Raw genomic sequence first — 25,865 nt, forward strand, 5'->3', positions numbered from 1 at the left:
GGGAAAATGAAGAAAGCATATCTGCGTTCACAACATTACATATGTGGATATTTTTTTTTCCCACTGATGCCGTAAAGCAGACATGTCCTAAAACTATTTTTAAAAAATTGACCATTTGCGACATAATCTTGTTGAATGAGTATATTTCACATACTTATATAGAAATCACATTTAAGAGAGCATTTTGTGTTCGTTTGAACGTTCGTTGTAAATCAAAAAGTCGTCGTGTCGTTAAAACCGAGTAAGCAAATTTTAAAATTGATTTCATCAACGTTAATTCCTAACTTTCGCTGGAAGAATCGATTGTTGAGAAGATTGCTTATGTAAAATCTGAAAAAATATATACTTAACTATGCATTCATAAAACTGATTTCGCAATCAATTTGCGCATGCCGTGAATAATCATCTTTCAATCTTTCATTGATATCCTTATTTATGAAATATATTTTTTTCTTAATCATCATCGCTCTTTGAACGATAAATATTTTTCTAGTTTACTACGATTCCTCAATGTACATCCAAAATTCGTGCGCTTAACAAGCGTTTAAAACAATTGAGCTACCGGTTTAGAACATTTTGTAAAAAAGGCAACATATTTTGGTGCATCACAATTCGAAACATTTTTTTATGGTAAACACATACAATACAGGCATATACCTATAAATGCGTCTTCGTAAAATGGATATTTCACGACGCATCCTAAGCGAACAGATTCTTTAAGATGGAATAATTAATCTCTCCTTTTTTCATTATAATCACAACCAATGTCCTTCTACAATAAATTCACAACTTCACAATTTCCATATGTTATTAGATAAACGGCATAAATGGCAACATTTCTATTTGAATGTGCAACGATTTGATGGCTAATGGCAACACCATTCATTTTATGAGAGACAAACATGTCCTTTCTTGTAAAGCATATAGCTGCACTTCCAACAACCTTTTTATATCAAACGACCATGTATTCAATTATATTCTATTTTAGAATTTCGATATTGTGTATTATGTTGAACACTGATTTTTCTGTAAATAGCGTGATACTTTTATTTGACATATGTACTTTCCGGTTATAATTTGAATTTTTTTTCTGAATTTTTTTTGTTGTGAATCAGTTTCTTTGAAGAAAATGCCTGTTTAAAAGCAAATTCGCCATTATATTTTAGGAATTATTTTTAAAAGCATTTCATTTACTAAACACTTATTACCCTCATACAGCTCATCAACTATGGATGATTCAATATCAAAACTACATAGAACCTGCTACAAAATGAGATTATTTGTCTTCGCGACGGTCCTCTCCAATTCTTATTCAATACTGGCCAATTGAACGACGAAAGGGTCATTCCCCAAGTCGTTTAAAAAACATTAGGTACTATGGATTCGATCACACTCTTCCGTACTTGTACCGGCGATAGAAATTCTGCATTCAAGTCATAGACTATGTGCACATACTGATAATTGTTTATGCGCCTTATCAAACACTCTCGCCCACTACCAAGGCACATCACCGATGAGTGTGGATAGACCTTTATGGTCGGTAAAATGTATATTTTCCGAAACATACCATCTAAACTACAAAATTTTCATTTATAATGTGCGTAATGATAAAATCACGGTCTCTTTAGAAAGAAGTATGTTTAAAAACATTATGCATAGTTTTCACAACAAAACATTACTTAATAATTCGATAATCGTATTAGTCATGTTCAATTCGTAATTTTTTATCATGGTTATATAGACTTTGATATAACATCGATTGACAGTTTATGTATTTATATATATTATGGCTTATAGTTGTTGGTTCATAAAAGAACCACGAGACGTCCGTTGTTTGACGATTGGCAACACCAAAACTTCGTTTTGTTTTTAATTTGACATATGTCACTTACATGTCAAAAGAATAATCAAATTAAATAAGCATCAAGACATTGCAAAATATTTTATATCTCTGAATTTAATTATTAAGATAATAATATTTCTAATTACCTCCTACTACCCATCCGGGTAAGAGGTGTGATTTTATGTACGTACATACATTGTCCAAGCGGCATTAAATTTTAGTTTGAAATTCTCGAAAAGAAAATATTTTGTTATAAGAATAGGACTTTCCTATTCTTATAACAAAATATTTTCTTTTCTCAATTTCATAACCAAAAAGAATTAAAAATTAATTTTGATTATTCCGCAATTTGTTTTCATAAGATTTTGAAAGACCTTAAAAATGTTTTGTGTTGTAATGTTCGCGTGTCAATACACGATTTACTCTAAGCTCATTTTATTTAGCGCCATCTTTTGGGCGAATCGTTAATCTAGTGGACGGGACTAACAGAATTGTGACATACTGATATAATAGTGCCACCAAACGTCATACAACGGTGACATAATATAGACAAGTGGTAGACTTACATGCTATATATTAATCTAAGTTTGTCATGGATATACATATACACTATAAGTAAGAAAAGGTAAATATTTGAGCATTTTCCAACGAATACTTTCGGAATGTTTTTGTTTTACAAATGGAATGTAAGGTCTCTTCTGAGAAGAATAATTAGATTACAAACTAACAACAAAAAGAAATCTGGGTATTTTGTCAAACAGTACCCGAATATATATATATAAACATGATTGGTGTACATCATATATCTTATACTGTACAGAAAATTTATGAAGATATGAGGCGAAAAAACATGCAACGTAATCGATTTCCACCGAGAAAGCTTTATAATAAGATGAATGTCAAAAATGCTATTGATTCTTACAGAAACGGAGCTGTGTAAAATCGACCAATCACAGAGCCCCGTTAAAGAAGGTGACCTGATTGGTCGATTTTACACTACACTTAAGTTCTTTTTATTTAATCTAAAATACCTGCAGATATCGAAAATTGTTTATTTTAATGTCACTTACCTAATTTGCACCGAAAAAAAACGATGAAGCGGAGCAAGTTTTCTACAAAAAAACTTACGTCAATAAATGTGTATGGGAGGCGTTAATTTTATGCCCGCACTTTGCTGCTTTAAGAAATTATTTTGTCACTGAATCACAAACCAACGAGCTTGCATGAAGTGAGTTATGAATGTGGATGAAGCGAAAAAAGTATTTTTAAGGATGGATATTTTCTATAATATTTTGAATATTTCTTTATATTAGATGCAAATGGCAAATGTCCAATAAAATAAACTTGTATAAAAAATGTAGAGTAGTACTATTTCTAACAGATCTTTGAAGATATACATACATATAGACATATTATTAAATCCATCGAGTAACTGTACATTTATATTATATGTTCAAACAGTAAACAATCTAGACGCATGAGTATAATCTATTTGGCCACACATATTGAGTATTAAGACCGAATAACTTTCATGGTCTTGAGAAATCTGAATCGGCACGGGCAATCTCAAACACTATTACAATTCGCCGTCTCAATAACTGTACAATCGAAAAGGTAGGTAAAAAAATACCAAGTGTATTCAAATTTAACGACAATTTATAGTATAGTTTTTTTTTTTATTTGCAGCGTAATTACTTGTTAATTACAGCACAAATGGCAATAACCTTCGTTGGCGCTTAAATATTGTACAGTTATCTAGAGGCACTGCCCTGAAATCATACCCAAAATTAGCTGCACTCCTCGGACTCAACATATACTATAATTTAAGAGCATTGGTATAAAAAAAATTTGGTAAAAAAATATAAATGCTAATAATAACCTAACCAGCTACCGAAATATGGAATGTCACTTACTTATAATATAATCTTAACAAAATCTCCGTTGTTATATTTCACGTTATAAAAAGACAAACTTACCATCTAACTAAACATTATGTATAAAGAAAATTCTAAAATGTCATCAGATTGATTATGCAAGCTTATAACTAGTGGAATGTAAAAAAAATATCTTAATTTCCAAATTGTTAGTTCTACTACCCCTTATGACTAATGGTTAAAAATACCCAAACCAAAATACACCGAATATTGGACGTATTTTAATAATATTTCTTCGTTAATAAAAAACCGAGCAATACGCTTGCGGTCCTGGCAAAATATACAAATAACGATTTGGCATTCTTCTATGTTCATAAAACGAGGGAAACGGTGAATTGTATCGACATATACATAGATTCTTAAACGTAAGGTACAATGCACCAATATATAAATATATATAAAAATGTACCAAAAAAATCTAGTTCCGAAATAAGAGCCCTGGGGTTCACCTCGAAACGGTCTGTACCAGTAGTCACCACTAGCTACATACCTTTGCTTTACATGAAAAAAAAAAAAAACGAAAATCTATTGTTGCCATAACTTTTACAAAAAAAAATAAAAAAAAATATTATATCTCTAATCTTTCCAATAATTACTCGGGTCGATAAGATATTATCTATTACAAAAATAAAAACAATTTTCAAAAATTATACACCAGATTCATAATTTTTTGTGATATTCGTTCCATTTTTTTCTTCAGTTCATTTCAAATTTTGCATCACTTAGGTCATGTGATCACATGGTGACTACTGGTAACGTTACATCCAAACTAGCTAATGACTACGATAAGACTTCGCGATGGGACGATTCATTACAAATTAAAGCTTTAGACGCTCGCGGCTGGCCAAGTCGTACCAGCGAACATTAATAAAAATGTTAAGTCTTTACATTTATAATAAATATATACGGGACAAATTTCACAGATTGAATAAGACCCGAAGTAAGTTAGAAACTTACGAGATAATAACTCAATATATGTAATACAGTAGAAACTCGATTATCCGGCCCTCAGTTATACGGATTCGCGATTATCCGGACTACAGACAAACCGCATTAAATGTACCTACAAGTCGTATTTGTGCAAGCATGAACGTGTCGGAACTGGCATCACCCCGCCCGCGATCGCTGCTCACGCGTTTCGTTATTATTTTAGTTGGTTAGCAATGCTACTCTGTCCTGACGTGCGTGTCACGACTAGATACATATCTAAAAATGTCAAAGCGTAAGAAAGTGGTGTTATAGCTTAAAGAAAAATTGAATATTATTGATTCATTAAAAAAAGGAAAAACAGGTCGTAAGTTAGCTGATAAGTATGGTGTAGGTACATCCACGAAAAGGGATTAGTATTAAGAAAAATACCGATTCAATTTTGTTGTACAGCTGCAAATTAGATAGTGAAGACGAAGAGAAGAGAAGAGTAAACATCGTAAAATGATGAAGAAACCGAAAAATGAAGATTTAGAAGACGCTTTGTATTGCTGTGTGAAAAAGCATTACAGTTAAATAACAAAATAGGGGGCGATGAATCTTTTGTGGCAAGTAACGGTTGGTTATACAGATTTAAATCTCGTCATGGAATTCGAGAATTGGAAATACAATGCTAAAACAGCTAATGTAGATGCAGCAAACTCTTTTAAAGATGATTTCAAGAAGAATTCAGACGAAAATAACTATGACTTAGATTTTGTTTATAATGCTGATGAAATCGGATTAAACTAGAAGTCATTGCCTTCAAAATCTTAAGCTTCTAGGCGAGAGAATTCAGCTCCAGGAAATAAAACTAGCAAAGAGCGAGTAACAATATTAGTTTGCGCTAACGCTACCGTGGCCCATAAAATACCTTTGCTTCTCATCCGAAAATCAAAAGAACCCAGATGTTTTAAAAATATCAGGGTACCTGATTTTCTTCATACTTTCGATTATCCGGATGCCTTTCAACAACAATTAGTCCGGTTAATCGAGTTTCTACTGTAATAAATACTTATATATATACATATTAACATCCAAGAAATAGGCGAATCAGAAGTTCGTTCCTGTGAATAGAACGAAAGGATATGGAACGAACGAACGATAAAGAACGGATGAAATACATGAATGGTAAAAATAAGTAATTATTTAAATAATTAAAAAGACTTTTTGTTTTTCTAATATTTGCTATGGCTTTTGCGCACAGCACGACCTGGCCTTAATACCTTACCAAATTGGAATGCCTTAAAATATAAACTAAAATTATGACAACTAACTTTTCAAAACGGTGAACCTGTCCGGACAATATCTTACATAAAAACAGTCGTTTAGAAAATGAGGTAAATTTTCACTTAAACAGTACCTAAACGAATTTGTTCTGGACAAAAAAAAATATGTGTAGACGGGCTTAGTTGAACATATTTGTTCTAACTGTCGCTAAAGAAAACCTTAATAACAAAACTTAAATTCTAAGTAAAGCATACGTAAATATTATTTTATACACATATTTTGTACTGTAAGGTTATGCTTTGACAGGGCGCACCTGTTTTTTCATCAGATTATATGGGGTTATAACGGGGAAAAAATACATTTTTGTACATTTCGTTGAATGGCAACATTTTTGTCCTTTATATACTACCCTCGGTCTAGCTGCCTAAATAAAAATTGTACTTCTGTATAAACGCAAACAATACTATAAAATAGTTATACAGTCTTATATTATATACTTAATTGAAGGTGTTGGCTTGACAATTAGTTGTAAACAGTCTTTTTGAGATACATATAGTTTGTAAAATAAATGAAATGAGTCGGCCACATAATAATTGATTAATTTTAAGTTTGAAGAAAATCACTGGCCTAATATGGCCCCTATTTAATTTGGAATGTGTGTCTTTGTTTCATGAAATTAAAAAAAAAGTTTTTTTTTAGCAAACGATGTTGATTAAGTGGGTTACAATGAGACGGTCCAATTTTTAACCTATTGTAAAGTGAAATTACATCTTGTATCTATGACTCTCAATAAGGTTTCATTCGAACTGTCATTTTCATATTACCTTTTTATTTATTAGCAATAAATTAAAAAAAAATATATTGCATCTCATCACATAAAAAATAACAGCTATGAAAGTATAAAAATATAAAAATGAAAAAATCTAATTATTATGTCAATGAAAACTAAATTAAGGCCTTATAGCCTATTACGGTATTGGCGGTATTCACGCACGTTGAAAAGACACGCTGTTTTATCATTTCTCTATAAAAAGAAAGAGTGAGGAGAATGTTTCAAATCAGTTTCTTCGTCCTTTTTTAAATTAAAATAAAAAATTCGGATTACATATGTCTAAAACTAAATTTTTTTTACCAAATACTAGTCTTAAATTGAAAATTAGATTTGCTATTTATACTTAACACTTTTGTATGCTCAAAGCTTTATAATTTCAACCGGGCAGAATAGATAGTGAAAGTAGACTACTTATAATTATAATGCTTGTCTTTAAACATCCCTGCAACCTTACTTCGTACACTTTAATTTCGATTTATACAAAAAATATTATTTAATATTCGTTAATGTCAACTTATTACTAAAAAAATTTTGCCTAGCTTTACAGAAAATATCTGTCTTCCATTATTTTTCCTATAAATTCGTAACCGAATTCAATATAAAGATATTTTCCCTTCAAATGTATCAGTCCTTTTTTTTTGTCGTCATAAAATATATAATTCGAATATTTTTTTAGAGATTACCATAGAACGAGTATTTTTTATTGGCACTATAATTATATCATGTGGCCGCCCATAGGCTTAAAGTTATTGAGAGCAAACAATCACTAATACTTATATTAAAAGTTATATGACAAGGTAAAGTTATCGAGTACATAACATATATATACATATACATAATGATTAAAGTATAAGTGGCATCCACGTGTATATTTATTATGGTAAAATAGAGATTTGAGACTTTACATTAATGTTTAAAGAGATATAAGCAAATTGATATTTTATACAATAGACACTAAACATAATTAAATGACGACATATACATTATATTTGTAATCGTCGAAATATTAAATTAATACAACCTGACAAGACAAAATTGACCAAATTGGCCTATTCCTGTGTTCATTCTGACTCTTGTCAGACTATATTCCTAGCCAGAGTTCCCATTTAGTCGTGACAATAGTGAAATGGTAAATAAAACACAAAAATTCAGTAGAAATTAAAAAAATATGATTTATGTTTCATGAACGAATCCACCTGTGTCTAGAAATCATAATGCTCGATATATACAGACGTCTATAGAAGATAAAAGTTCAATTTCAATTTGATTAAATAATTGCAACGACATAATGGAAACACGGCTTCATTTAGAGCGCCATCTTTACTATCCGTTGCTTAGCAACTGTTACTGGCTGGAAGGTTTGAAATATTCTAGCGTTATAGGCAATAGAATTAATTTGAATTTAATTTATTATTTATCCTAAGAGAACAAAGAATTGAAATTCCCCTCTAGAATTATTAATATATTTTTTTTATGAAACAAATATTTATATAAACCGAGATGCATGTTTTTTTTTCAACGAATCATTTGGCATATTAGGCGGTTTTATGGCTTCAGTATCATATAATAACCAGTCTAGTTTTAATAAAAGTCAAAATCAGAAATACAACTATTTTAAGAATGTCTTTGATATTGGAAACAACTTTTTCTAATAAAATTATAACGATGTAAGAAACGAATTGTCTGGAAAGTTTTTCATACAATTCTTTACTCAAGGAAAAATTGCTTCGCATTTATACATAATAATATTAAATTGACGGACCAAATACGTACCTATATTAAATCTATTTACTATTGCCGTTCCAACGCTAGTAAAATCACACCAAACATACGAATTTAAAGGTCCCTTCAAAAACCCAACCAGAACACAATTCAATTGACCATAATATCACTCCAAATTGCTTCCCATATATCACTTTAATTCGTTAGCACCAACTTTACACACCAATAAACAGTCACGAAGTTCACCCTCGCGTATTATACGACCATTTTATATTTATACATTGAAATTAATTTGCTTACATCTCTTTGCGGACTTTACGTTTTGTACGCTTAACTTTACGCACTCTATTTATGACAGGTTTCGGGATACGAATCGGTGAGTAGCATGGGTAGAACACAGATTTATTCCAGAAACCTTGCTCCGTAAAGGCGTAGAAGAGCTGGTAGGGATCAACTAACTCCGTGTCCTGTGCGTTACGGAGTCTACGTGAGCATCATACCTGTAGGAAGGAGAATCCATACTAATATTATAAAGCTGAAGAGTTTGTTTGTTTGTTTGAACGCGCTAATCTCAGGAACTACTGGTTCGAATTGAAAAATTATTTTTGTGTTGAATATACCATTTATCGAGGAAGTCTTTAGGCTATATAACATCACGCTGCAACTATTAGGAGCGAAGAAATAATGGAAAATGTGAAAAAAACGGGGTAAATTATTCATCCAATTGAGGACTTCAATGATGCCCAAAATAACTATTCCACGCGGACGAAGTCGCGGGCACAGCTGGTTATTTATATGGTGATACGGTTACTTGGTTGGTCATCTTCTTCTTCAACGTGGCTGTTGTCAGTTAAACCCCACCCTCTCTGGAGAGGAGCCCAGGTTTTTGTATCAGGCGCGAATTATTTTCCTTTACTTCCAGATCACTATCAAATGCCAAAATGCGTGATGCGCAGAAAGGCACAGATTCGAATCTCACCTCGGCATCTCATGTACCAATGACTTATATGGAAGTAATGTACATTAGTTTGAATTCTAACCAACGCACTAACGTGATCTTAACCATGATCGATCCAATACAGTTTAGGTTCCCCTGCAAAGGTTGCGGAGGTCAGACGGGAGTCGCTTCGTGTAAAAATCTGACTCACCCAATCCAGGATCCATGGTCAAAGGCGTAGGTACCTCGGGATCCTCTCCTGAGTGGTGAGGATTTAACTGGGACTAAAAAGTCAGGAGGAAGAAAAACTTCAAGGCAAAGTCGCTCCCCGTGTCTGTCAATATGTCTGTATGTTTGTTAAGATCTTAAAAACTGCGCAACGGATTTTGATACAGTTTTTTTTTTATATCGATAGAGTGATTCAAAAGAAGGTTTATCCGCAAAAATGCTACCCGTGCGAAGCCGGGGCGAGACGCTAGTTATCTAATATATTTAAACGAGCAATTCTTGTATATATATAATCAGTATCTCGGAAACGGCTCCAACGATTTTCATGAAAGTTACAGATTAGGGGCTTTTCGGCTCAAGGAATCGATTTATCATAGGTCCTAGGTTCGAGAAAAGCTCGGTTCCCAAGATATATAAACATTTTAAACCGAGCAAAGCTCGGTCAACCGGGTACTTAAATAAGTTATTTATTACCTCGTGAGCATCGGCTTTCGGCACAACAGCCTCGGAGCTCTGGGCCTTCGAATCGTTGGGTTTGTTCTCGTGGGGTTTGGCCTCATTGGATTTGGCCTCGTGAGGTTTGCCCTCGTGGGGTTTCACCTCATTGGGTTTGGGGTCGATGGCCTTGTCTTCTTGGACCTCGAGTTTCTGCTCGGGCTGTGGAAGCTGCTGATAACTGTAAAACAAGTGAATCAATAATTTTTATTTTGGTGACGAATAACTTAAAAAATAAAAGAGATAGCCGCCTTCAATCGCAATCCTCCTTTTTTGAAGTCGGTAAAATTTTGAAACTTCTACTTAGTGTAAGAAGCACTTTCCCGAAACGATAATCGCGAAAAAACATACATACAGGTCAAACTGAGTACCACCTTTTTTTGAAGGCGGTTAAAATTGTCACACTAACACACACATTTTCTTCTGAAAACATTGTAATAAATATATATTATTTTTTATTAAATGGTGTTTGCGCACACGTCAGTGATGTCTTATTCAAAATTATAAGCACGCAAAAAACATAGAAATATCAGATCAAATCTTCTACTTCGACTTCGTTTAAGATATAGGTATGTATGTAAATTCTAATTATATATTATTAGCTGCCTATCAATAAAATTTTAATGATAATGTGAATTCGAATGTGACTTACAATATTAGTTTAAAATATTGAGAAGAATATATTTATTTCGATACAAAATTTATTTTATTTTTAATTGAAGTAGCTGTCAAATTTTTGTCCACATCCACACTATTACGATATACATATACAATTCTTAATTGCACCATAAGAGTAAAACATACAATAACAACAAAAAAAAGAAACAGAGATGGTACAAAGGCGGACTTATCGCTAATGCTATAATATATTTATATTATAGCAGGAATAATTATACATACAATCGCCACAGCTTCAAAGTGCGAAAACATAGCTATTTAGCTTAAGGCGCATAAGCATAGGTAATTAAAATTTCAATAAACTTAGCATTCTCCTTTTTAAAAAACCTCTCATCTCAATTCCATTGTAAAGCAATACAACTGAACGTGGTCTCGCAGTCTTTGCGCGATTGTAGGCTCTATCTACCCCGTAAGGAATAAAGACGTGATCATAAAGTCAGCCACTGTTTAAAAATTATACTAACATACTTATTCAAATTGTATCTATCATGTGCAGTGATAATTATTTTCTTCTATGTCTATTCAATGTGTAACTTTATTTCGCCTCCGGGAATCGAACCCGAGGCCTGTAAATTGCAATTGCTTTATATACGTTCGCATTATTATTTATTATGCCGTGTGGTTCCCGACACCAATACAAAAAAGAATAGGACCACTACATCTCTTTCCCATGGATGTCGTAAAAGGCGACTAAGGGATAGGCTTACAAACTTGGGATTCTTTTTTAGGCGATGGGTTAGCAACCTGTCACTATTTGAATCTCAATTCTATCATTAAGCCAAATAGCTGAACGTGGCCATTCAGTCTTTTCAAGATTGTTGGCTCTGTCTGCCCCGCAAGGGATATAGACGTGACCATATGTATATGTACGTTCGCATTAAATTTTACGTTGATATTCGAGAAATTACTAAAACTTCTTAAGACTTTTAAAGTTTTCCAAACTATTGCTGGGTATTAATTTCACGATAGTATACACTTGGTGAAAACATTTTTGGCTAGTCATCACTTAGTGAAAAGATTAGTTGGGTATCACTCAGTGAAAAGATTTGGCAAATGTCACTAAGTGAACAGATTTGGAGGGCGTCACTTAGTGAAACTCGCCTAGAGTGAAAATTATTAAAACGATTTTAAGGGTCATTAAGCCAAATAGCTGAACGTGGCCATTCTGTCTTTTCAAGACTGTTGGCTCTGTCTACCCCGCAAGGGATATAGACGTGACCATATGTATGTATGTATTTTAAGGGTGTCACATTTTGTATGTCAAATACATCAGTTGCTCTTAGTGAAAAGATTTGGTTATTAGCACTTAGTGGAAATATACAATTAAACAGAATAAAATTAAATAAATTCGCTTAGCAAGCTTATTGATAACTATCTTTTGCACAAAGCTTTATTTCTGGAAATCGTTTGTAATCGGCGACTTTATAATATGTATGATAATAGATTAACATCTCTACTAAGTACGGAACAAACTCATAATAGTTTATCGTGGGATTCGAACCCACAACCATTAAAAATCATATGCAAACTGAAAAAAACCTTATGAGTAAAGAAAAATTTTAGTGCCGTGTGATTCCCGGCGCTTTAGAATAGGACACATATCTTTCCATGGATTTCGTAAATGGCGACTAAGGGAGTGGGTTATGAAATAAAGATTCCTATTATAGGCGATAGGCTAGCAACCTGTCACTATTTGAATTTCAATTAACTCCATTAAGGAATACAGCTGAACGTGGCCTTTCAATATTTTTAAAACTGTTGGCTCTGTCTACCCCGCAAGACGTTATAATATGAATGTATGTATATATGCACACAGACGACTTAAAAAAAACTTATTTATAATAAAGAGTATGTGTATAAATTACTATAGATTATAAAGACACATTTGTCACATTTAAGCGCAAAGCAATTTACTAATTAATATTTTGACTTCACCTCCATTTTTTTGACCATGGTAACATCACAATCTAATCTAGTCTACTCAAAAACGCTAAAACTATTATTATTACATAATAAAAAACCGCATTAATAAAATTCGCAAGCATTGACGTTTACACAAACACCATTTTTTATACAGCATAAGTCGAAATAACTAAATTAAAAGGAGTGTGTTAGCAATATTGTAACCACGGCTTGTATTCTTCTTTCTAATGGCGTTAGTCCCTGTCACATCCTCACTTCTCTGGAGATGAGTCCGAGGTCCGCCTTGTTGACCATAGATCCTAGATTGGGTGAGTCAGGTTTCTCACGAAGCGACTCCCCCCCCCCCTATTCTTGCCTCCGAAACCTTCGCAGATAGACCTAACCCGTATTGTATCTGTCTAGTTTACACATCCAGTTGCCTGAATGTGCAGGTTGCCTCACGACGTTTTCCCTCATCATCAGAGCATAGGCTTGTGTTCTGGAACCCATATACGAGCACAACACACAGAATCTTGCCAACTCAGGCTTCCTCCTTTAGGGGGGTACCAAATACCAAGGCGGTATACACGCAAAACCGCAGGCAAACATTAGTTAAGAATTGCCAATATTTTTCCATGCTGAAAATCAAACCCTCCGTGGTAACGAAACTATGGTGTGATGATAAATAAAGCAACATCAGAATGTGTTTAAATTGTTTCCGGTACTTTTACTTAGAAACACTCCATATCTTTCCCAAGGACGTCGTTGAAGGCGACTAAGGGACACGCTTATAAACTTGGTATTCCTCTTGTTGGCGATAGGATGGCAACTTGTCACTATTTGAATCTCAATTACATAACAACTTTTTATAATTTCGCGTGTATATATTATATTTAAAAGGACGTAGGGTACCTTTCATCCTGGTCAAAACTATAGTTCCCGTGAGATTTGCGTCTGTACTCTTTTGTAGGTAGCGCTAAAATCTTCGTTTCTTGTAGTTGGCGCTAAATTCGTTGCTTGATTTAACTTACCAAGTACGAGTATATTAAACTATCGTTGTCTCGTTTTTTTTGTGACGTGTAACGAGACAGCGAGAGTTTTCGCGCGATAAAAAAAGCGTCGCGCGGTTCATGCTGCGGAGGCCGCTTACACTATATTTCAATGAATTGCCACATAGGGTGCAACTAGGAACACGCAAAGATGAAAGAGAGAATGAAGAAAGTAAATACTTACTTATCCACATCCCTGTAGTCGCCGCCGAGAGACGCCTCGAACCGCCATTTTCTAAAAATAAAAGGAAAATATTCTCAAATCTTTTACCCAAATAAGCCAAATTTCACCGTTAAAAAAAAGCAATATAAAATTATTTAACGTAGTATCCTAGAAATAAGATATTACCTTCTACTAATTAGGTACACGTTGGTCTTATGTTTTTATATAACAAGTGTAACATCGCGAGAATTTCATTATTATACATAATATATTATGTTACACCAGGTTATGCTGGCAGTTTCATTTTCAAGTTTATCGGCTTTTGGAACTCTGATTAATACATTTTACTGAATCATACTATTACTAATGATATTTTGAAATCCAGTTCAACAGGTTTTGCATTAATGTTTATCAAATATCTATCCATCCATTTGCAAAGAGCGAATAAAAATTAACAACAAAATGGCGGCGGTCTGTGACAGTTTACGTCACCTCAATAAGTCAACTTACGTAACGGACTACTTAAAATATGAAAATATTAAAAAAATAAAGAAAGAAATAAAGCGGGTTTCAAAATAATCATAACTCACAATTTAAAGTCATGAAAAAAGAAGTTATTGCAAATTTATTTTGATGATACTCTAACTTTTACAAAAACAGTTGGCACCGCATGACGATAACACACTAAATCTTTAACATTTTTTTTAATATCACATTTTACTGTTACCATACTCTCTCTCTCTCACTCTCACTCTCTCATAAAGTCATATTCCCAAACGCATTCCATTCTTCTGAAGGCATAATAGCTAAACTAAAAAAGCTGAGACCGCTGACCGTTCGAAGACCACCACCAAACTTACACGTGCTGCATCTGGTCTCCTTGGGTGCTCAATTGAGCCAGATACGCCGCCTGCTTCCTATGATGGTACATGTGAACGCGTAGACACGACGGATTCCGCATTCTCTTTTGACATATCTCGCATTGCAACGTCCCTTCCCTAGTGTCATGTTTGTCTCTTATGTGCACTTTCAAATTGTAACGGTTGGCGAAAAATCGATGGCATGACGGACACTTGACACCGGCCGTTTTACACTTCCAACCTGTAAGCGGATTTAGGTTAGCGGCATCTGTGGGCAAATCGCTGGTCAAACGTTGTGCAAATCGGTATAGTGATAGCGGAAAAGAACTAGGTATCTAATGACAGCAACGAACATAAAATTTGGCAGAAATGCTACTATGTGTGGTAAATAATTGTGTTGATAATTTAATATTTGAAATATAAAATAAAAAAATAGTAGCAGTTCAATTGAAATTTATCACTGAAATAAGCAAGTACATAATAATTGGCTTTATCTAGCATCAAATAAAATCTTCTAGAACATAAAAGTACATAATTTTTTTTTCAGGGTGGAAAAAGCGGAGCTAGAGTGACTTATAGGTAAGATGACATTAAAAAAATACTGTCAATCCAATACAAAATAGCGCCGCCCTGGTGGCATATAACGGTTCCGTCATGTTACTGTACTATGGTAGGTACTAGTGTCAACTAGCGTATCTTAAGGCTATGAAACATATTACTTACCGGATTCTTTAGACTCTGGTAATATCATAACGCTCGTGAATGGGTCCATACTGTCAAAATCGATCAGGGGTTCGCTGGAAGGGTTAATAAAAAAAATATAAAGTAAAATAAAAACAAAAAGGGAAAAGAAATGATTTAAATAATAAAAAGTGCGAGTGAAAAAGGTCAAGTGCATTGGTGTAAACTTATAATAAAAAAAATTGGTTTGACAGGAAACATTAAATCACAAAAAAGGAAACTTTAACGTATTTTATTTATTTAACTATATTGCACTTTAAAAACTTGTACCACCAACCGGATTCAATTTAAACAGGTCCCAGTTCTATGCAACATGCACCAAACATTTTTTTGGGAAAATTTTCAGCAAAGTGAAATCTTAATATTTTTAAGTTTGTCATTATCATACTGGCGTTGTTTGGTAATACAATCAAGTGAATGTATTTCAACGAGTAACCTATGACCGTCAAACGTCTGTTAGAGATAAATGGCAAGAAACTGTGCTGCGCGCCTCCGAACATGCCTGAACACGTCTGAACACGACTGCTCTGTCAAAAGCACTCGACAAAGAATACGATAATTACCTATTTTTATGATGACAATGCCATGTGGTTTCCGGCACAGTTATCTTACCGAAAGGCTAATATTGGGATTCTTCTTATAGGCGATGGGCTAGCAACCTGTCACAATTTGAATCACGATTCCATCATTGACCTCTAAAACTAAACGTGACCTTTCTGTCTTTTCAATTCTGTCCGCCCCGTTTACCCCGCATGGTATATAAGACGTGATGATATGTATGCATGTACACATAGGTACATACATAAAATCACGCCTCTTTCCCGGAGGGGTAGGTAAAGACTACCTCTTTCCACTTGCCACGATCTCTGCATACTTCGTTCGCTTCATCCACATTCATAACTCTCTTCATGCAAGCTCGGCGGTTTCGGGTACTCTTGACCTGAACCTTTACCAGGACGTCCTTAATTTGATCAAGATACGTTCGTCTAGGTCTTCCCACTCCGACCTTTCCCTCCACACTCAATACACATACGTACATGAACAATAGCTCTAGTTCAGCTCTTCGGACCTCAATCACAAAATCGGCGACTCACCTGTCGTATGCGTAATCTGCATTCTCGGTGTGTGTCGGACTGTCGTTTGCGGGCCGCTGTTTCTTTTTCATCGTGTGATTGTTTTTGGTCGGCGAGTTTTTCAGTAATCTGTCACAAAAAAAAATAAGTTAACAAATATAACTAACGTCGGCGACTAAGGGTTAGGCTTACAAACTTGAGATTCTTTTTTAGGCGATGGGCTAGCAACCTGTCACTATTTGAATCTCAATTATATCATTAAGCCAAACAGCTGAACGTGGCCATTCAGTCTTTTCAAGACTGTTGGCTCTGTCTATCCCGCAAGGGATATAGACGTGACCATATGTATGTATGATTGGGCCAAGCAGCTGAGCGTGGACATTCAGTCTATTGATGACCGTCGGCTCCGTCCGCCCCGCTAGGGATATAGACGTGATTATACATGTCATATTTACCGTTTCAAAGGGTTTCTGGATGCGTCTTCCTTGTTGTCCGTTTCGGGGGCTGATTCGGTCGCGATGGTGTCTTCGCCGCCTGGCACCCATTCCGGCTGGCTGTCGGCTGAAGACTCGGGGTTCATGTTCTGTTTGGGTTGCTCCTCCACGATTGGTGGTGGGGATTCGCTTCGCTGTTGGAAGATTAAAATGTTTAGAATTTCACTTCGTCCACCTGACTTTTGTCCCGGTTGCATCCTCACCACTCTGGAGTGGAGCCCGGGGTGTGCCTTTGATTATGAACCCTTGATTGGGTGAGTCAGGTTTTTACACGAAGCGACTCTTATCTGAACTTCGCGACCTTTGCAGGTAAACCCAACCCGTATTGGATCCATGGTTACACATTCGAATTTCACTTTTTATCCTACCTATATAGGGAAGAACATACACTACTTAATATTGAGAAAAAATAGGTGACATTTGGCTCTGTCTACTCCGTAGCGGAGGCACGTCCAAGTGACTTGACTATAAGTATGTATGTGTTATCCTATTCTAAAGTTCCGGGCACCACACGGCACATTCTAGTCTGACAGATAACTAATCTTGTGTATGATTTCATCAACCACGTAAATTAAACTGGGACGCCGCCATTGCGACCCACCGCCACCCTTGATTGGAAAAAGAGGGGATAGCCTCTCCGGGGGGTGGGTGTGACCTCTAGGAACGTAGTTTTCGCCTCCCGGCGGAGGACACGGGCGGTCTGTTAGTACGCTGCAGTAAGCACCCTTTACTAGTGAAATAATAATTATTTAATTTTATTTTAATTGATTATATATTGATGACATATAATTGATTTAATTTTTTAATTAATTATAAATTGATGCGAATTTTTGATTTTTATTTTATTATTTACCGAATAAATGTTAAATGATTTTTTTTTATTGAATTATTGAACGTCTTGTGAAGACAGGTTACAGTGACTTGAACTGACTGTATCATCTTTTCTACCTGTGTTTCCGCAATAAAGAGATTTTTATTTTGTATTTAATTATACATCTCCTGCATAAATTAAACGCACGATTTTATTATTTTAATTTGTAAATCCCCTTGGCTAGACGGAAAATTCGATTACGACCATGGTTCAAAATGGTTAAGTTCGGTAATTAAATGTAGAGACTTACGTCCACTCTTTGAAAATGTTACCTTTTGCTTTTCTGACCACAAACGCTCATAATTGCTCCATTCAAGACCTGGACCTACGATTCTGTGACCATAGTAATAAAAAAGCTTCCATGTTTGTCTAGTACCGAAGAAATAACAATATCTTGTGCCAGCTGTTTTTCCTCCCGTTCAGATTGTAATAACCGATCAAGGGAAGTCTTATGAACTTTGGATGCTTTTTTGGGCGATGCGCTAGCAACCTATCGCTATTTGAATCCCAATTCCATCACAGCCATAGAACTGAATGTGGACTTTCAGTCTTTTCAAAGCTACTGGCGTAAGGGGAAAAGAGATGACTATATGTCTGTATGTTACATAGTGATTAGAATAGAATAGAATAGAATAGATTTATTTTCAAAATTGGATACAAAGTATCACTTATTGACGTCACATCACTTAAATCTAATTATAACTACTACCGCTTCCAAAGCGCATGTGTAGAAGAAGCGGCGGAACAAACTACACTGCAGCATTTTCATCGGACATTATAATAAACATTGGAAAAGCCTTTACCTCTCGACCACTGGTCAGCCCTTTGACCTGGAGCAGCTCAGCAGTGTGGAGGAAGCCGAACAGCTCCTGCTGACGCACGTGAACCTCCCCGCGGTACATAAACTGCAAAAGCTGACGCAGTTCTTGATGTGGCACGTCTTTCAATATCACGATCGGATGGTCGCAAGGGTTCATCTGTGGGCAAAAAAATAAATATCGGATCAAAGAACACAATTTGAAATTTAGATTTCTGTATTAGGTCGCTGTAATTTTTTTTTTATGTAACTTGTAGGCGAAACACTACATTTATAATACTTAAGAGTAAAGGTTGGCGATACTAAGTATTATCTTATATAAAAAATTGCTTGACCGATTCTCATGAAACTTTGTGAGCATATTGAGTAGGTCTGAGAATCGGCCAACATCTATTTTTCATACCCCTTAGTGTTAAGAGTTCGCCATTATCATGTGAGCTAAAGTCTATCTTGGACCGTTATTTCCACTATCCATAAACTTGACCAATCCGGTTTATAATAATAAAAGATGGACCAAACAGCGCATGCTCATCTCCCGTTCTAACAGTTTCAGTACGGAACCCTATTAGTTACAATTTTAACAAAGACTTTAATTAGCTAAACATGCTCCTGTTGGTACTGTGCATTTAACTAATTAAATAAATGCAATGTTTAACTGAATGATAATAACTTAATATTACATAATTAAATAACGTAATATACAATGAAAACGCACCTACTAAATAGCTCTCCACTCCTCAAACTTCGCAACGGACAAAAGTATCAGCAAATAAAATCAATACCATTATTTTTTTTTAATTAACATTTGAATAAAGAACGAACGCACCACAAGCCTGTCTGACACGAACTGCGCGGTACCTAAACGGACGCATAGGTTTTAAAGGGCGATGGAATACCTACCCCTGCACGGTTGCCACGGTGATAGACGGCTATGTATCATGGCTGTAGATGTACTAGGCACCCTGCTCGACTAATGAGCAACCCCCCACAGTGTTGCCAACCTCTGAGAGTAAAACCGCAAACTGGTTTACAAAAAACTGAATGTCATCTTTGTTAACTCAATGAAAGTTTATCGGGATATTGGGGACCTTTTCGAGAGAATTCGTCGGCGTGAGTGAGTTGTTTTATTCAAGTCGTCTATTCCATGAAATTATTAGGAGAACGAGATATTATTATAAAAAAAACATATCAAGAACTTTATTTATCGTTTTGTAAAAGGCCAACACTGGTGTCCGAATATTTTCCAGGTCTCTAAAGGAATCTGACATGGCTTTTCAAATACCATCATATGCTGACAGCCGGGACCAACTCGATGTACCTGCCCAAACACGGAGGAGCTCAAGGAGCTCAAAATTTTGTGCCACTAAGTATTTACTACCGGACTGCGCCCGGGGTTACCTACTTACTTTGTGTAAGCGCTCACGCTAATTTGGCAATCAGTCTCCTCATGAATAGCAATATAATAAAAACTGCAAATTTAAATAAAAAAATCTTAAAACTGTAGACGTACAGATAAAACGGAGGTGTTGGCTACACTGGTCCCCGCCACCCACCGCCGTACATGCAGCGGGAAAAACAATTTTCCTTGCATTAACTGATATCAAATAACGCAGATTTCAAAGGGAGATGATATTGACCGTTGCCACGGCAGACATGTATTGATAAATTAAACCCCCCTTTCACCTGAATGGGGGTGATCGGTATTGTGATGGGTTAAGGTGCGCGGAGTAAGATTAATAAAATTTTATATTTTCATACTCTTTATATTTTTGACAAACTAAGGAAATTATACTATTTTTAAATGGCATTTCGTGATCTCCCACAGCTTCCTCTTCAAACATGTCAAGTCAATGGCTACAGACTAGGTGTAAAGATAGATTAAGGGACTCTTGAAAGCTTAACGCTAAGAATTGGGTTCGGTCATCAGGTGGTCGCTTTAGCGTCTGAGCATTCCGCCTCAAAGCAGATCTATAAACATCACAATAATCAGCCTCTTATCGATAATTTGGCACTGAAAGTGAAACTGTAACTTAATAGTCTAGCCATTTAAGAAGGAAGTCACAGTAAACGAATAAGATGGCTGAAAACATTTCAGTCTAAATAGAGTTACAACAGAGTTGCACGTAGTAAGGACCTTTACAATTAAAAAAAAATAAAAATAAGTTTAAATCGAAATAAAATTAATGTTAAATCTGTTGCGAACTAAATACAGGCTGATAAAATATTTCGAGATAATCACTCGCCTTCAGAAGATTATGTCACTTAAAAAATTATGACTAAGTGCATCGGAATGCACGTCTATCCTCAAGTTTTCAGTCGCCAAATGAATCATAATGACACGTAAGGGGTGATGCAGTTTCATTAAGGCGGCGAACACCAAAGTGTGCAAGATCAGTCGACCTGTTGCCAACATAATAAGCGAAAACGCTAACCGCTTTTCGCTCATCAACAACAACAGCGGTTTTCGCGCATGCGTATATATTTACATTAGGTGGCGCTTCTCCCTAGGGTACCTAGATTAAAATACCCTGTAAACTGCATACATGCGACTAATCGATAATTTGATATCGGGAGATCAAGTTGTCAGGGCAACGGCAGGGGACGAGGTCTAGTCTAGACACATGAGATATAATTTACCGCGTCCACTCATGTGGAAAGTATACAGAGATTTTAATTAACGGATGGATGGGGCTTTCAAAAAACTGTCAAGTGCGAGTTGGCCTCACGCACCGAAGGTTCCGTACCATTTAACTAATAGATAATTGTATTTTTAGTAAAAATTTAGATATTGTTAATAAAATACGTATTTACGGTGTTTACCATTGGTACATTTTAATACTCTTATCAAAAAAAATCAAATAGCGACATAAAAAGTAATCATTGTCGTTGACATACAATTTTGTGTAACAGCTTGAAGGGACCGAAAAACTAAATTGTATCCTTGTAACGACTGAATCCTTATTAAAATTTAACATTTTTCCACGTACATAAGTACAGGAAAAAGTTTAAACCAATAATGAAGTCATCCTAACTTTGAAGTTTTCGTAATTCCTCTTTGAGGCACAGAACCCTAAAACGGATTTTATTTCAAACTTCACATATAAATGTCGGAATACTGACCCTGGTCTCCAGAACTGGGATGAGGGTGCAGGGTAGGTAAAATTACAATATTTTTTTTATCTGCACTCAAAACATATTGTTACCTATCTTTCTCTTCCACACAGGGCATTCTCTTACTTTTTCAGTTATTGGATACAAAGATCAAAACTTGCTAGAGGCATGTTTCATGCTCTGCAATGATAAACTTGCTCGCTTTCCTAAGGGATATCCATAGATCTGTGATGGAGTTTCTTGGAGAGAACTGTTCGGGAATATATTGAGTAAAACCAGTGTGATTATGTACAAGACTGTAATGCGACACGAATAGTGTTAAAATAGAATTTTTTTTTTTTTTACAAAAAAATATTGAACATTTCGTTCACGCTTGACGATTTGTATTATGAAAAAGAAAACTAAGTTTAGTAGACAACAGTAATATTACTATAATCACTGCTCTTAGGATTACAAATAAAATATACAAGCCCAGTGTAAATGGAAACTGGAAGGGGAAGGCCAAGACGAGTAGACCTTGAACAATTTGGGGACGTCTTACGAAAGATCAGATCTAGGACTAGCCAGAAGGGATTGCATGAAAAGAAGACTGGGATTATGTAGTCTGTCTCTGTCTTACATGGAATGTAAGACAGATTTGTTCAAAGTATGTCCATCTAGGCTTTCCCACTCCAAGGTCTGTTATTCACTCATTTTCAAATCAATTTGGTTCACTTTAATTCCTTAAAATGATATCTGCTTAAAGATAAGGTGTGGCCATATGGTGTAAGATGAGAAAAAAGGAAATAATGAACGATCTGTGCCTAATTCCAGAATAAGTACTGATCAAACATTCAAAAGTAGAACAAATGGGTGTCTTCACTAGGTATCTTTGTCTTCATCACCATCATGAAAGATGAAAGTATAGTGAGAAAAAAGGCAATGCTGAAACTAGCAGAGCTTGAATAACAACAATTCTGCCATTGAGCCAAAGGGCTGAACGTGGCCTTTCAGTTTTTTTCAAGACAGCTCTGTCCACCCTGTGAGGGATATATAAGTAGTTATATGTATGTAAGTATGATAAGGCACATGTCATGTCTAGCTTAACCTCACTGATAAAAAAGAGAGAAGATGGGATATGCTTTGAGTAAGTTCATGAATAGACCCGCAAATTGGGACCCACATGATGGAAAATAAACATATGGTTGTGAAAAATGGGCTGATAAACCGAGATATATTGAAAAACCTTTGTGACAGACCCCAGGCCCAAGCATGGAATTTGCAAATATTTGCCACACTTGTAAAAGGTTGCTAAGTGATAAGCTCCATTCCTATTTTTAAGACCTATGTACCAACACTTGGTTGGTAAATAAATTAATAATGGTATGAACTGGGGGGTGTGGAAAGAAATGCTTTGTATTAACCTTTAAAAAAATGGAGATAATTATGCAGACTAGTTAAGTTAAATTTCTTCCTTAGCATCAGTTACTCCCTCACCTCTATGGACAGGAGCCCTGGGTGCGCCTTTGACCTCTATATCCTGGATTGAATGTCTGGTTTTACACTAAGCATCTCCCATCTGCCTTCCTCCACCTTAGCAGTGAAGCCCTAAGTAATTATGGATTGATCACAAATCCAGTTGCCTCAATGTTAAGTAGAATATCAAACAACTATTGAGCTAAATATAAATAACTCAGAAAAGATTAATAAGTATATTGGCACTGTAGGATTACTCTATGCCTCCTTGTGCATTACGTAGGTAAGCTGTTTTATTTTAGAACCTCAAACGGTTCAACCACTGTACATTTCACATTCTCCTCTGAACAATCGTATACTAATATTATAAAGCTAAAGAGTTTGTTTGTTTGTTTGAATGCGCTAATCTCAGGAACTACTGGTTTGAATTGAAAAATTCTTTTTGCATTGAATAGACTATTTATCGAGGAAGGCTTTAGGCTTAATAACATTACGCTGCAACTATAAGAAGTAAAGAAATAATGGAAAAAGTGAAAAAAAAAACAGGAAACTTATTCATCCTTGAGGGCTTCAATGATGCCCAAAATAACTATTCCACGCGGACGAAGTTGCGGGTACAGCTAGTCTTACTAATATTATTAACTATTTATAAATAATATAGGTATGAAACACATGCAATGTTACAATGATCATGATCACAATGATTGCAATGTTACAATGATCGGTTGTCACCAAGTGATTCAATTTTTTTGCAGACAAAACCTACTCTTCTATAACCAAGATAATTAAGTAATATCATCAGAGTATTTTCGGTTACACCAATAGCCTTGTTGCTTCACATCTCTTTGCTGGCAAAACTTTCAACAGACCTCCACAATCCAAAGGAGAGTTAGAGCCAAACGAAGCCATTTTAAGCCATTACCAGGAATGTTATTAATATCCTTACTAGATTTTTGTTCACATGTAGGTATTTATCATAAGCCGTTCTTAGGAGGCCGTTTTTTCTGTGTGCAAAAAATTTCATGAAGATTGGCTTAGTTAGAGATTGACTTTCTTAAGTAAATAACCGCATTGGTCTGTTGTTCTTTGTTAGTTATGAAAAGAAATGCCAATATGCACATATATACATATAACCATGTCTATATGCCTTGTAGACACAGCCAACATTCTTGAAAAGATGAAAGATGCATACATGCATTACACATTAATAATATCAAAATGCCTTATTTTAAACTTCTGCTAAGGTAATGAACAAAAGGTGCCTTAAGCAATCTCTTCTAGGCATTGATAAGAACATTTCACGTAGAGAAAGAATTACCTACTAAGAATATACATTCATAAATTTATTTCTTTAAATAAACTTACATAAATAAGATACAATAAATATGTGTGTAATAAATGCATAGAAGCCTAGTGTATCCTGTATCTGAACTTAAAATGAGCAAATCAAAACAAGAACTGGGAGTAAGTACCCATGTTTTCTATTTGGTTTTAGATAAGTAATTACACTGGTAATCAATTCTTGCATGCATTGTTGTCAATTCTTATTTGTATAAATTATGATATTACACTATCAGTTTCAATATGCAACTTCTTCTGCTTCAATGTTTTAGGGATTCTAGCCTTACATTTGCCCTATTCTCCTACATACACATTCTAATAAGAGACCTGAGAAGGCATAGTCAATAACATAAACAAATACAACATTATCATTTGTTTCATAAGTCATGTAAATAGGAGCCTATCTATAGTGTATATTTTTTATCAAATGACAGGTCTTTTAAGAAAACGTAAGCATGAGTCATACCTTGAAGAGTTCCTTGAAGTAAGGACTGCATACTGAGAGTATCAACTTGTGAGCGTGTAGGTACTGGCCTCCAGCCGCCAAAGTCACGTCCACCAGGTCTTCTCCTTCGAGCAGAGCATGAAAAGACTGCGACAAATTTGCGTGGAAATCGTTCCATCGCAATGAAAACTGCTCAGCCATCGCCATTGTGCCACTGTAAACCCAAAGTCGTGTCCCGACGACGCCCTACGAACTTAACTGTAAACAACTTTCAGAATTTATTACGCGTCCGTACGATGAAACATTGCTTTCCCTGAAAGAAACGCTACCCCCCGCTGCCTACGTACACCAAGCAAACGACGCGCTATTATCGTTTACACTAATTACACATCTTGTTTGGAATGCTACACCTAATTTAAAAACTCTGTACTAGCGAATAATTATGATAATACACAAATACTGTTGATTGGCATGGCAATACAAGGAAAAAATAACAAAATGTCGCTTGTTCACAATGCACCGTTCATTGTCCGACAACGACAAACACTTTCATAGTGTAGATAGGTAGGAAGGTAGTGTAGTGTGTAGTACTACTTTGCTATCTACTTGTCAGGCAGGCTTGCTTGTCAGGTGTGAAGAAAACTTAATTATAAAAAAATATATATAAATTTACATACG

At 35.2% G+C, this 25,865-nt stretch overlaps 1 protein-coding gene across 1 annotated transcript; it reads right to left on the bottom strand.

The window, feature by feature from the left end:
* Positions 1-4,677: 4,677 nt before the first annotated feature.
* Positions 4,678-25,741, bottom strand: LOC106133969 (modifier of mdg4). The gene is made up of 9 exons (XM_060953550.1): positions 25,209-25,741; positions 18,822-18,995; positions 17,109-17,281; positions 16,675-16,782; positions 15,563-15,636; positions 14,840-15,080; positions 14,001-14,051; positions 10,167-10,368; positions 4,678-9,027 (listed from the first exon to the last, which is right to left on the bottom strand). Exons 1-9 carry the CDS (start codon positions 25,392-25,394, stop codon positions 9,022-9,024), a joined length of 1,215 nt encoding a protein of 404 aa, XP_060809533.1. The 5' UTR covers positions 25,395-25,741; the 3' UTR covers positions 4,678-9,021.
* Positions 25,742-25,865: the final 124 nt, after the last annotated feature.

The sequence above is a fragment of the Amyelois transitella genome, chromosome Z, assembly GCF_032362555.1.
Source record: "Amyelois transitella isolate CPQ chromosome Z, ilAmyTran1.1, whole genome shotgun sequence".
NCBI lineage: Eukaryota > Metazoa > Arthropoda > Insecta > Lepidoptera > Pyralidae > Amyelois > Amyelois transitella.

Bases quoted from the DNA above. Each gene is read 5' to 3' on its own strand.
- LOC106133969 (XM_060953550.1), bottom strand. From the start codon at position 25,394: ATGGCGATGGCTGAGCAGTTTTCATTGCGATGGAACGATTTCCACGCA. The intron at 15,637-16,674 runs GTGAGTCGCCGA...TAACCCTTCCAG, and splicing joins GCAGATTACGCATACGACAG to CGAACCCCTGATCGATTTTG. The intron at 10,369-14,000 runs GTAAGTATTTAC...CTTGTTTTACAG, and splicing joins GACTACAGGGATGTGGATAA to TTATCAGCAGCTTCCACAGC.